The 13612-nt window shown below is 37.7% G+C and overlaps 1 protein-coding gene across 7 annotated transcripts in view; it reads right to left on the bottom strand.

Moving 5' to 3' along the window:
* Nucleotides 1–13612, bottom strand: part of LOC131531755 (utrophin-like) — a 248003-nt gene that overhangs the window by 94629 nt on the left and 139762 nt on the right. For 6 of the 7 annotated variants that reach the window (XM_058762784.1, XM_058762788.1, XM_058762786.1 and 3 more), the window contains 2 exons: nt 7392–7564; nt 5929–6085 (listed from right to left, as the gene is read on the bottom strand). In XM_058762784.1, the coding sequence (XP_058618767.1) occupies nt 5929–6085; nt 7392–7564 (330 nt within the window). Of the gene's footprint in view, nt 1–5928; nt 6086–7391; nt 7565–12100; nt 12994–13612 lie in introns of those variants that run through there. The other variant, XM_058762789.1, reaches the window with a different exon arrangement.

Below are 13612 nucleotides of genomic sequence, written 5' to 3'. Positions count from 1 at the left end.
GTTTTGATTATTATAGTTAAAATAAATAGTAATTAAATTTCAGATTGGGCTTTGTTGTTAATTGTAACCTTTTAGTAATGTAAAAGGGCTCCCTATAGTTTAGAGAAGAAGCTGAGGTAGATATTTATCCCCAAGAAAAAATATATATATTATAATTGAGTTTATTTAAAGAAAGAGCCATTTGTTCAGTAAACCATTGTTTTTTTTTTTAAAGCAATTTGTTTAGTATTTTTTTCCTCCTGCTGTACAGAAACCATACCAAACCGTGACGTCAAAACCGAGGTACGCATATATATATGTATAAAACAAAAAAAGTGTATAGGTTTAAGGTTATTTTTGATCAACAGGTAAGTATATTGAACTAAAATTTTAAAGTCATTTCCTGACAATTAAAAGTGTTATATAGCTCTCTGAATCATACTCCGGCTTAATGCTGGCAGCAGTGGAACCACTTGGGAGAGACGTATTTCTTAGCATAAAAGAGGACAATGGTACAAGAGGAATACCAAATTATTGTTTTAAATGTGAAAATATAGCAGAAGTAGCACCAACATTCAAAAACAATGGACTTGTGACAAGGTTCCTGAAATAATCAGGTCTTCACTTTAAGTTTTCATTTAGTGATGAGTGAATTCTTGCTAGAAAAAGAGCAGGAGAAATAACATGCAAGCGTCTCAGAGCCGGCAAAAGCTATGAAAAGTGTGACACTTTATATCACAGAGTATGACGCAGCCTGCAGAAGTGACATGCATGGTTGTTGTCACCACTAGAATTTCCTGCTGTAGCCAAAGCCTCTTCCGAGGCCCATTTTTACAAAATAGAGACTTCTGGGAATCCATACTCTGGTCTCAAGAGACCAAGTTAATCATTTCGGATCCAAAAGCATCCAAAATGTTGTGGTGTTGCTAGAGGAGGAGTATAGTGAGAAGTGCTTGGTACCCACAGTGACGTTCAGTGGTAGTAAAGCTCTTATATAGGGATGAGTGAGTGCTGAAGGTGTGAAGGAGTTGTGCTTTATCAATGCTTTCATGAACTCACACACCACTGTGAGATGGAATACAAAAACCTGAAACAGAAGATGCTACCCTCCTCTCATTCCCTACATTATCGGGCATTTTTTCAGCACGACAATGAAGATATTAATTCACCCAAGGTGAAAATCCTTCAGTGGACATGTATTTCACTCAATCTTAACGCTCTTGTGCAGCTGTGAGGGATTCTATAGAGACGAGCTGAGCAAAACTCACCATTAAAGACCAGAGCATTCAAAGAGGTCGTCCTTCAGGAGTTAAACAGGACAGATGTGAAAATTTGTCATGAACTTGTACACTCAGTGCCAAGAGGGTCAGAGCAGTATACTTAAAGTTCTGGAGGACATACTAAGTACTAGAATATTATACATTTGCTGAATTAAATCTAGGGTGTAGTCATTTCTGCAATCCTTCATTTAAACAAAATTGGCTAATTTACTTATCTTACAGAAAAAATTGGCATATATTTTGTTGTTTTTATGAAGTATGTGTTTAATACATTTCAATTTTGCCATCTTTCCATGAATTATATTAGTGATAATTAAGAAAATACATCTTTATATTTATTCAGAAGGGGTGTACTCATTTATGCTGTGCACTGTATATATATAACGCACAAAAAACGCTGGATGGACAAGCCAAGATGTGCATAAATTCTAAAAATGCGCATAAAAAAAACAAACAAAAAAAAACCTTATGCGCACAATAGGATAAACTTTTTATCAGATGAGAAAAAAATGCGCATAAACTATGATGGAAACACATTAACCGAATAAATTCCACCTTGAACATCAAAAAACTCACGTGACTGAGCACGATGGGACGGGATAACTTGACGGACCGACCTCATTGCACAGCATCTGAAATATAGTTTTGGTTGTACTGAAATGCCTGAGCAAAGTCTGTCAAAGTATGTCTGTAATTGTCTTACATGACTGCGTCCCAAACAGCAGCATCCACCTCTGAAACCAATGACAGCATTTATTGTGTTTCGTCTGCTCGCTCTGAGGAGCAAGTAATTTGTTATATATGAAAATTATTATATTCTGTGTCTTCTCCTACTTTTCTTAAAGCTACAATCCGTAACTTTTTTTTGGTTAATAATGATCCAAAATCAATATTTGAGCAAGTACATAACCAGCTAGTGTTCAAAACTATCGCCTTACTTTAGCCCGATTCACAACGGTTATCTTATAATAATGTTTTCTAGTTTGAATGGAAATTCGAGCATGGCACTGCGTCATTACATCACATCTGTAAACATAAAGAAACTGTCCGACTACTAGGCTATCACATGTGAGGATCCTGCAGGTGGCGGATCGTTTATAGCCTTTTCTCACAGCAGCTAGAATAATTAAATGTATCATTTTGATGGCGGATTGTAATCCAGAAAGGATTGTGTGTTTATGAAACACATGTGAATGAAATTAAATTATTTTCCAGTTTTAAATGTGCTTCTGATTACAGATAGCCTTACTACACAAGATTTATATTTTAAAGAAAACCAGTTCGAAGGGAGCATAGTTTGCTTTTTGGGTTAAAATAATTTCTTAATATGACATTCGAATGGTATGACAATTAGAGATTAGACTGTACAGAAATTGAAATCTACACGCTAATGCACACTATACTCACAGTCACGCAATGCTGATGTTGTTAACATTAATAATTTGAGAATAAAGTATAACAATAATAATTTGCACAGTTTGATGTGATATGAGCTAACCGATCTTTAGATTAAATCACTATTGGTAGTGTGATTTATGGTAATGCTTTATTCCTCAGTTGGTCAGAACAAACGTGGCAGACTTGTTACTTGTTCAGATGGCAATACACAGTGAACATTCTTATTTGGGTCATATATTCCAAGACGTATATTAATCTGTGATTGCGAAGTACAGTAAACATCCACACCGGCGCGGTGACTAACAGCTACACATTCACCTCAAAACATTTGATTCATCCGCGCTGGAGCCGCGCCGGAGTACAACCCCACGCAAGGAAGATAATTCCGCAAAAAGCTGCAATTCCAGGTTTTCAAACAGAGATGGCAACAAAGAGGCAAAACGTACGGACTGCAGCTTTAATTATATTTAGTGCCAGTTTATCAGGAAGTGACGATTTTGTTCTCTTGGATTCGGATGGAAACGGTGCTTTATTCGCAAATGTTTTATGCAATATTCCAGTTTTGCACATAAAGTTAAATTCGCATCTTTGGATGTAAACATAGCTTGTGTCAACCCTGTTGCCATGATTTTGTTTCATAAACAACTGATACTTCAAAACTTGCGGAAGTACCAGCTGCAAAAGATCTTTCTATTAAGCTCCTTATAGTTTAACGCATTTAAATTCAAATTAAACTGTACAAGTGTCAACCCTGGTACTTTTTAAAGGCATAATTGTATCCCAGCATATCATGCTTATTAATATATCAAATAAAATATATTAATTTAGCTGGAGATGGCACAATGCAGTTACCACTTGAATATTAAAAGTCAAACAAAAATGTACTTTAAAAATCACCTTTTCAAAATGGAAAAGGCACCGTTTCCATTTCATTTAATGGGCTCATTACACTCAATTAATCTTGGAATAAAGGTCATTCTGCGTCTCTTTAACTGGCTCAGTGTCTTCATCAGTGAAAGTTTTCAGACAGACAATGTGTTCGGCCCTTCTAAGTCTCTCAGACCTCACACAAATTATTCATTTTCACTTCCATCTCATGTTCTGGGGCGCTCCATCCTGGTCGCCCGGTTGGCACGGCACACTAATCAGCCGTGACGTGTTCAAAAGGCCTGGCGTTTTGTACCCATGCGGCTAAAGCTCTTACCAGGGCAGCCGGCTCAAAGACAATCTATTATAAGAGCCCAAGAAAAAGATGAGGTGGAGAGAGAATAAGGGAGAGAAAGTCAAAATGGGGGGCAATCTTTCTCTTCGCTCCAGAGAATCATTAGTCAAACTGTCTGAGAAAGAGAGAAAGAGAGAGCGAGCATAACCAAACTGTCACAGACTCGTTACGTTTTCAACCTTCCTGCCACCTTCCCATAATTCCCTGCGGTGGTTTTGTCTGGTGTGTTCCGAGCGCTGTAGGTATTCCTGTATCATACAGCAGAAAAGAAAGCTGAAAACATGCCTGTACAGATCGAAAGCTTATAACAGAAACCTCTTTAAACTGCTCTCTGGATCTGTGCATGTAAACATTTAAAGTCATTATATATGACCCTGGGTCAGTCAAACACTGATTAAAATGTTTTTGGGTAAAGGTGAGTGTGTAAACGCTCTGATTGTGCAGCTCAGGCCTGCTATTATCTTGATTACTTCCATTATAACACAGATGGTTAATGACACATTTCGGTCATTTGTTAGGTCAGTGACACACTGTACACATACACTGTATGACACACGATCAGAATATAACTGTTGAGCTGAGGAGCATAAACACTACAATATTTCCTACAGGAGAATCTGACGAGAGGAAAAGGGGAAAAATGTGTTGAAGATGATAGGATGGAGAGGAGAGACATATAACGGGGATACACAAATAAGAAAGACAAAATGAGACCGAGGATGAGACTAGACAACACTGCTGTTGAGGTGAGGAGAAGAGACAGGACAATAAAGAGAGACAAGATGAGACGAGTCAAGGTGAGAAGAGAGGACATGATATGAGACAAGACAAGAAAGAAGAGGCAAGTAAGAGACGAGAACGAGAAGAGACATGATGATAGAGAGTTTACAGAAGACGAAATGAGATGAAAAACATTGTGGAGAGCATTCAAAATAAGATGATTAAGAGAAAAAAAGACAAATGAGAACTGAACGATATAAGAGAGACGAAAGAAAAGACATGACGAGACCAGTCAAACAGAGAAAAGAAGAGAAGACGAGAAAACAAAGAGACAAAGTGGGACAGAAATGAGACAGGATGGGATGAAAGATGAGAGAGGAGATAATGAGAAGAGAAAGTCACAATATGAGATGAGAGAGAAGAAGAGACTTTGAGAAGAGAAAGATCTAAGAGGAAAAAGTTGAGACGAGCGGACAGACATGTTGAAAAAGAGTAATGAGACGAGATTAAATGAAAGAGAAGAATGAAAGAAGATAGGTACAACATTAGATGAGACGAGAAAGAAGACAAATTCAGATGAGACGAGATGAAATGATAAGAGTTGCTGTGAGTGGTGGCCAACCATAGCCCCTGCCCTTGCGTTAACTGCGTTAAATATTTTAACACGTTAAATTGAAAAAATTAATCGCTTGCATTAATGCGGTAATTCTGACAGCTCTAGACAAGATTAGATGAAAGAGACAAGATGAAAAAAAGAGAGATATTAGAGAGAAAGCTACAAAATGTGACGAGAGGAGACGAGAAAACGTATGAGGTGAGATGAAATGAGAGGAGACGAGTTCAGAAGAGACATGCGACAAGATGAGATGAGAAGAGAGCAATGGGAACAAGATTTAAAGAGGAGACAAGACAATGAGAAGAGCTAGATTTGAGAAAGGGTTTTAAACAAAAGTGAGATTGGAGACAACTTGAGAAAAGAGAGATGAGACAAGATGAGAGAGGAGAGGATGGGCAAATTAAGATTTGGGATGAGATGAGAAAGATATGAGAAAGAAAGGTAAAAATTGAGATGAGATGAAAACTGAGACGAGCTGAGAAGAACTGTTACACTGTTTATTTAAGTTTATAATGTTATAATGTTTTTATTCTAGTATTTTGATCTAGTATTGTATTTCTCCACATATATTTCAAGCTTTGGCAATATTGTATTTTTTACAGTCATGCCAATAAAGCAATTTTGAATTGGATTGAGAAAGAGATTAGACAAGATAAGGTGACAGAGGAGAAGAGACAACGAGAAGGGTACAAAATGATGAGTGTGGCTCTCACCGTGCAGTGGCTCTGCTGCTGCAGCACCGTGGGCACGTCTCCTCCGATGGGCATCTGCTTGTTCAGCTCCTCATCCTTCACACTGATCCAGCGGCCCAGCTCCTCCAGGACTGACAGAAGCCGGTTCCAGCGCTCAGCACTGGCCTCCAGATGAGCCCTGCACACACGTGCACACATGAAGATCAGGACTTCCCACAAACACAGGAAAATGTTCCAACGGTCTTTCTCTGAACAGAATGAGTGCAACAGGTGAAGCTTGTGTGTGTGTGTGTGTGTGTGTGTATGCATGCATGCGTGCAGGGGCTGACAGTGCTTTATACTCACATTTGCTATTAAAAATAGAAGTGGCAGAACTCTAAAGAAGCATGTGCACAAATAAAAAACGACCCTGTAGATCCTTAAAAATAATCAAAGTCTTAAATAAATATGATCACTGCAAGTTTCAAAGTAAAAACACGGTGCTCATGTGCATTCTCCAAGTTCGCTGTTTTAGAGCAGTTCACATTTAAGCCAATAGATTGATCATGATCTGCTGTTGATGAGCTATAACAGTGTTTAATTTATTGAAATATGTTGTAGATCGCAGTAAGAGTACATATTTGATCTCCCTCGTGTTGAATGAGTAAAGCATAGACATTTCAAAATAAGAGTCCTGGTGTATTTATAATTATTACTGTTACTGTTTAAAGTAGGCCTGTAAATAATTGCGGTATTATTAAATACAGCTTGAAGCAAAAATATTTTGTGTGTATTTTTGTATAGGAACAAATTAAATCACTTTGCTTGTAAATGTCTCCTTGTATCCTTTTATTAAGGGAAAACATGTTATTTTATATATTTGAATTTTTTCAACTTAAATACTCATGCACTCCTCGGGAAAAAAGAAGTGTCAAGCCCTGGTGTGCGTGCGTGCGTGTGTGTGTGTGTTAATGGATGCATCAGCAAGACTTGTAATTACACGTGTTCACTAATTAGTGCCTAATTAGATTAGAACACAATTAAACTGTTTTCCTCTCTCACACACACAGTCACAGTCTCCTGTTTGTCCATTTTGCCATTTGAAATGGTTCAAACACACACAACAGCAATGCCACACACACACACACACACACACACACACACACCAACCCTACACCTAAACCTACCCCTTACAGGAAACGTTCTACATTTTTACCTTCTCAAAAAAACTCATTCTGTATGATTTATAAGCTTTTGTACCCTCACATTAGGTCCCCACCGTGACGCAAGTCCCCATGAGTCTGTGTGTATTCAGGTTTAAGTCCCCACCAGGAATTAGAAACCTGTACACACACACACAGCTGCTCAAATTGACAATAGAAGTGAAACACAGCTCTATCTGCCCTAACTAAGTAACTCATGTTTGATGGTTTGTAAGTGGCCTCAACATTAAGGTGTGAGCACTTGACCTTGTGTGTGTGTGTGTGTGTGTGTGTGAGACTGACCGTATATTGACTGATTTGGCCTTCAGGTCATTCCAGCGCTGGTTCATATCATCCAGTCTCTGTTGGAGGAAAACTGCTTCCTCTGAGCTCCCCAGAGCCTTCACCATCTTCATCTTATTCCCATCCACACTCCTGAAGACATCATTATGAGCCTCGATCTCCGCCTGGATGTCCTACACACACAGAGACAGAGACAGAGACTGCTTTAATTGCACTGTTACCACCTTCATTATGTGGATTCGCTGAAGGAAAAGATAAATAAATCAACAAAGACAGACTGAGACGTTTCCACACCTCCGCTGAGAAGAAAACACACAATTAAAGCTGTCAGTCTGATAGAACCTCGCCACACACACACACACACACACACTGAACTGAGGATTAATCACACTACATGTGAAAGCACACAAAGAAAATGAGCACATAATCTAGTCATTCACACCATCCAATAGAATTATTAGTTATAAGTTATTCTTAACTTTTTATATTTTGTTTGCTTTAAGTTACTAAGTTTATTTTTATGTCTATTTTTGGTTTATTTAGTTTCAGTAGATTATTGAGCTCGGTTTTCATTCCTTATATAACACAGCACCACAATTTAGATCATACACCTATGACAAAAACAATTTATCAGCACTTGCATCATGTTTAAAACCAAACTAACATCAAACTGCCTTCAAAGTTTACTGGTGAAATGAACAAGCAGCACACTGCAGGATTTTCTGTCAGGATTTCCTATCTAATGTTACTCTGGATATTTATCATATCTCAACATTGATTGGATCAGCAGTTGCTGTGCTGTTTTTTTTTTTTCCCTAACAGAGCAAACTGATATACTTTTTTTTTTTTGCAATTTTTTTTTTTTTTGCAATTTGAACTTTTCCAGTTCATTTGCAAAGTGCACTCTGCTACTTGACAAACTCTCTCTCTCTCTCTCTCTCTGTCACTCTCTTAAACAACATACACCAGAATAATTATGAACACGTGTGCTGCTGAACTGAGGCGGACAAAGTACACAACTTCCTTACTTGAGTGAAAGTACAGATCAAATACTACTCCACTACAAGTGAAAGTTGTAAAGACAGATTTTTACTTAAGTAAAAGTACGGACGTACATGTTTTTAAAAGTACTTAAGTGTGAAAAGTAAAAAGTAAATGCATTGTTTATTGTCACATTGTTGTATACTTACAATACCTTATGCTACTAAGGCAACCTACTGAATACACTGATTAGCTTGTATTATCTTTGGAATTAAGAGCTTTTATGTTACAAAACCTATTGAAATGGAACAACTGAAAGAAGATAATCATCTTTATTTTTTTATTTAACACTCCTACAACTACATTGAACTCATTTTAATACTTGTTTAAAAGTTACAAAGTTATTTTTCAAAGAGATATTGAAGACTATGATATGGTTCATTTTAGGCAAACAAAGCAAACATTGAAAAGAAAACAAATCTTAAATATTTTCAGAAAACTGGATCATACTCTCAGTATAGCCATGGGTGTGCAGGTTGCACCAAAGAACTGTCTTTTTTAATTTTGCCATCAAATGATCAGTGTTCATAAAATGCTCAGAAATCAGTGAACTTCACAACATGTGGCTAGGGTTGTTTGAATTTTATCCATTCAGATTCTGATTCTGCTTATTGATTTCAATTCTTATTGATTCCCAGTTTAGATTCTAAAGTTTTCATTTAGCCTACTTTTTGATCATTTGTTTGCAAAAAATATATGCATTTATGTGCAGTGTTTTGACAATAAAATAATGTTCAGATTTATATACTTCCCTGACCAGTTTTTAGCAGCAGTTTGCCTGGTAAACTGCTGCTAAAAACTGGTCAGGGAAGTATATAAATTAAACAAAAATTTAACTATAGTTACAATGAAACTATGGTAAATTTGTGGTTACTGAAGTTTTACTACAAATAGCATAAGTATGGTTACTATAGTAAAAACATGGTTAATTTTCCAAAGGGCTTTAATGAGTTAACACATGCCGAGGTTGCCAGATTTGTGTAAAAAAAATTAGCCAAATGTCCATTCAAAGCTAGGCGGAAAACTGCAGGCTTAGAAATACTGTAAGACTTGGCAACACAGGAAGGTCCTGGCAGATAGCAGGCCGGATTTTCGCAGAAAAAGGGTTCAGTGAATCTGAAAATGCACTCATTGTAAAAACTGCTATATATAACGACTTTCTACTTGGGGACCTTGATATAAATGTAGTTGAGTAAAAAGTATGATATTTGTCTTTCAAATGTAGTGAAGTTAAAGTTTCCAGAAAAAATAATACTCAAGTAAAGTACAGATACTCAAAAAGTGTACTTAAGTACAATACTTAAGTAAATTTACTTCGTTAGTGTCCACCTCTGCTGCTGAAACAAACATCCGAACGCATAGAGCTGAAATAAAGTATTTATGTTGAAGATCCTGATAGAATTTAATGAGAAAGACACAAGAACTGACTACTTACACTGCAATACACTGTCTGACTGACATAAATGGACTAACAGATCTATTGGATATCTATCTATCTATCTATATATATCTCTGTATATCTGTATTACTAGATACAGAATGGTCTGAAACAATAAAACTGTCCATGAAAAAATTCCAAACTAAAGAGAATGTCTGAAACAACAAAGCTGCCAGCGGAGGGGAAAAAACAACTAATACAAAAAACAAAAAAAGTCTTTAAACAAAACTTCACGAACCTCAAAACTTTGGAAAATGCAGTGAATACATCTTCCTCAAAAGATGCTGTCTGGTATGAGGTAAATAGGGCTATTTTTCCCAGGTGAACAGCAACAACCGATGCCCAAAATAAACATAGTCAGCCAATCAGATCAGAGCTTGCTATTCTGGATGGTTATTGTCATTTATGGCTGCAATTTGAATCAAGAGAGCAACTGCCTAATTCACATGACACATGAACACACAGAAGCTTCAGCGCTCCAGAAATCTCATTTCTGCTGTTCATCTGTTATAGTTCTTAATGAAATATTTAACTGTGATCAATTCAAGCACGAGCCCCACACACACACTAAAACTCCCTCATCTGGCAGTCTGACCTATTAAACGAGGCAATAAAAAAGCTTTTCTCATTAATAAAGTTAAATAATTGCTTCTCGATCATAAAGACTCCCCAGAGCTGTCGTTCAGAGTGCTCTAATTTAACCAGACTTACCCACAATCCCAAGAGAGATAGACAGAGAGAGACAGGTTAAAAGAAAAAAACGTGACATTTTCATGTTTGACCTTTCCTTGTTTGTTGGCGGAAGCATCCTCATCGACTAACACACACACACACACACACACACACACACACACTCACTCACACAGGTGGGAGATGCTCTTCACACTGAGTGCGCTCTGAAAGCCTCTCTTTCCTGGAAGTAGTTATTGCACAGATAGCAGACACTTTTATCCAAAGTGACTAACAGTACACTTGCTGCTGTAATGTCCCCTCCAGCGACCTGAGCTTAAGTGTCTTGATCGAGGACAAAATTGGGATAGTTCACAGATCAGCCTTTATGGGACTTTCTTTACAGGTCAGGAAATGGTATAATTGTTTTATTAAGAAATGATTTTGTGATAAACAGATCATTGTGTCAATATATATATCCAGATGAAACCGTCCACCGCGTTTAGTGAACTGTCCCAATCACAAAAATGTTCTTTTGTTTCTCATGCTTTAGTTTTGGCGGTTTAAAGAGAAGGTAGACGTTTCCATGTGTCGCCTCATGGTGTTCTGAAGGGAAAAACTAAAACTTATCTAGCATCCTAGATAAACCTCCGGTGCGGAAATTCCCAAGCAATTGTACAAGTTTCTTTAGAGTAGATGTTCGATTTGAAGCTTTTGAGTATTTTACATCAGTGAGGATCAAACTATCATATCTACAATTTATATTTTTAAATTTAGATGATCCATATTCTATATGAATGCATAATATATGTATTTTATGTATATGTATGCATACATATATATAAATACACACACACACACACACACACACACACATACATATACATAAAATACACATTTTACATCATTTAAAATAAAAAATAAAAATTCTTAGTGTTCTTAATTTTGGTAGCACTTAATTTTACAGTGTCCTTGTTACATGATACATACACTTACTATATTAATAACAGTAAATTACACATAATTATAAGCAGCTAACCCTAAACCTAAAGTAAGCACTGGTGTAATTTAAGTATCAATTTAAATATTTTATTTTTTGCTTTCATTTTAGAGTTGCTTAAAATTGTAGTAATTGTTGTTTCTCATTTGTATTATTTATTTCATGTTTAGATAGTTTTTATTACGTTTTAGTAATTTTAGTTTTTCAGCTTTGATTGAAAATGAGAAGTGCTGAAATAATAATAATACGTTTTTGACATTTTATTTCAGTTAATGTTTGTTTTATTTCAAGTAATACAATGTTTTTATGGTTCTTGTTAATGATAATAACCCTGGTAATTGCATGTTTATTCATTTATATCACTCAGTAATTATTTGTGTAATTACACTGTAACAAGGACACCTTTAATTAAACAAGAAATTGTAATAGTTCATCCCTAATGATCGATTATGTCGTATTTGGTGAGCAACAGTTTTGACTCGCTTTTGGCACTTGTGTAACTTTCAGACCCAGTCGCCACACCACCCCGATCCATTCCTCCACAATCAAATCTGAAAATACCTCCTCAAACGTCTGCAGCAACTCCTGCAAGCTGAAGTTCAGACCAATCATCATGATCTCCGTCTACCTCTACCTCGCTACATTCCAAAACGCCAACGACGGAGAGAAATCTGGCAACGGATCAGTCTCCTCTGGGGGTCCACACACGCATAACGCAGCTTATCATATGCAGGAACATCTGTGGAGAGCACACACACGTCTGGCGGCGTGGAGCGGAGCCTGAGAGCCTGTGCCGAAGCTCTGCCGCTTTGTGCTGAGAGACGCATGCTCCAGCATTGGATGGGTCTTGCCCAGTGTTTAGGATCTTCTGCAGGCCTGAAGATGATAGAGCTAGGGATTCAACCAAATATCCAAATGTTGGTTCAGTGATCTGGAGATGATTTAGCCGTTTGTTCTCTCAAAGCACACACACGGCTCTTTCTCTCTAGTCCAGACACACACAGAAAGCGTCTTGTTCCTCCAGGTTCTTGTGACCCTCGGGCAAGCGTTTGTACTCAATTACCCGTGTCAAAGAGCCTCTGTGTGGATCGCTCTGACGGGCAGGGCAGGAGAGCAGCACGGCTGTCTGATTCGTTCTCAGAGTCTGCGAGCCGAGAAGAGCAGTCAAGGTCTGATCTTAAGGAGAACATCTCCAAATCTAGACATGTGAAAAGGCCAGAAGCAAGTGAGATGTGAAGATCTTCATCTTTGCTCGAACCCAAAGTTTCACAAGTGCACTTTGATCTTCACATCAGCACTTGAAGAACATCCATGCCGATGGAGGTCTGAGATAAGGTTTTCTTTCTGGGTGTAAAGATCTCCTCAGGCAGCTTGAAGTTTTCCAGAACTTCCAAAAGTTTTCCTGAACCTCTCTGGCTGGCCAGCTTTCCTCTTCTGTGGACTACTCGGACTGCTGGCTCCCAGAGCTGACTTTCCACTCTCTCTTCCACTCTCTCTCTCTCATGTCTTTCCCTCCAGTGGCAGCTGTTTATTATTTTATTCAGCATCCTCTGTTTCCCCTCCTCTTTCCCTCCACCCCTCCATCCCACTCCAAACTAACACACACACACCCACTTCCTGTAGGGCCCCACCATGAAAGAGAGCGAGCTCAGAGTCGAAAATGAAAAAGAAGAACGTTCGACAAGAACGTGAAGGCGGCAAAGACAACGCTTTATGAAGTACTGCAACAACTTCAGCATCTGTGAATATGTGAAGCTCTCACATGAGCGCGAGAGAGAGACTCGACATGTGCTTACAACACAACATGTGATCTAGAGAATCATGTTCTGTTTGCAGAGTCATGTTTGTGTACAAATATCTGACAAACTGATTTGAAAAGAGCTAATTCACATGCAGTCTAAACAAACGATTGAAAGGACATGCTGAATTTGCTGACATCAAACATTATAGCAACAAATTACACATTGTGACTTACAGCGATTTGTTTGACATCATTGCCAATATTGACCCTTGTAAGCAATCCAATACTGCAACTAGTGTTAATTTCGTTAACGAAAACTATGACCGAAAAAT

The sequence above is a fragment of the Onychostoma macrolepis genome, chromosome 23 (assembly GCF_012432095.1).
Source record: "Onychostoma macrolepis isolate SWU-2019 chromosome 23, ASM1243209v1, whole genome shotgun sequence".
NCBI classification, from domain to species: Eukaryota; Metazoa; Chordata; class Actinopteri; order Cypriniformes; family Cyprinidae; genus Onychostoma; species Onychostoma macrolepis.
Note: the sequence above shows the minus strand (reverse complement) of the source record. Positions and strands in the feature narration are given on the sequence as shown.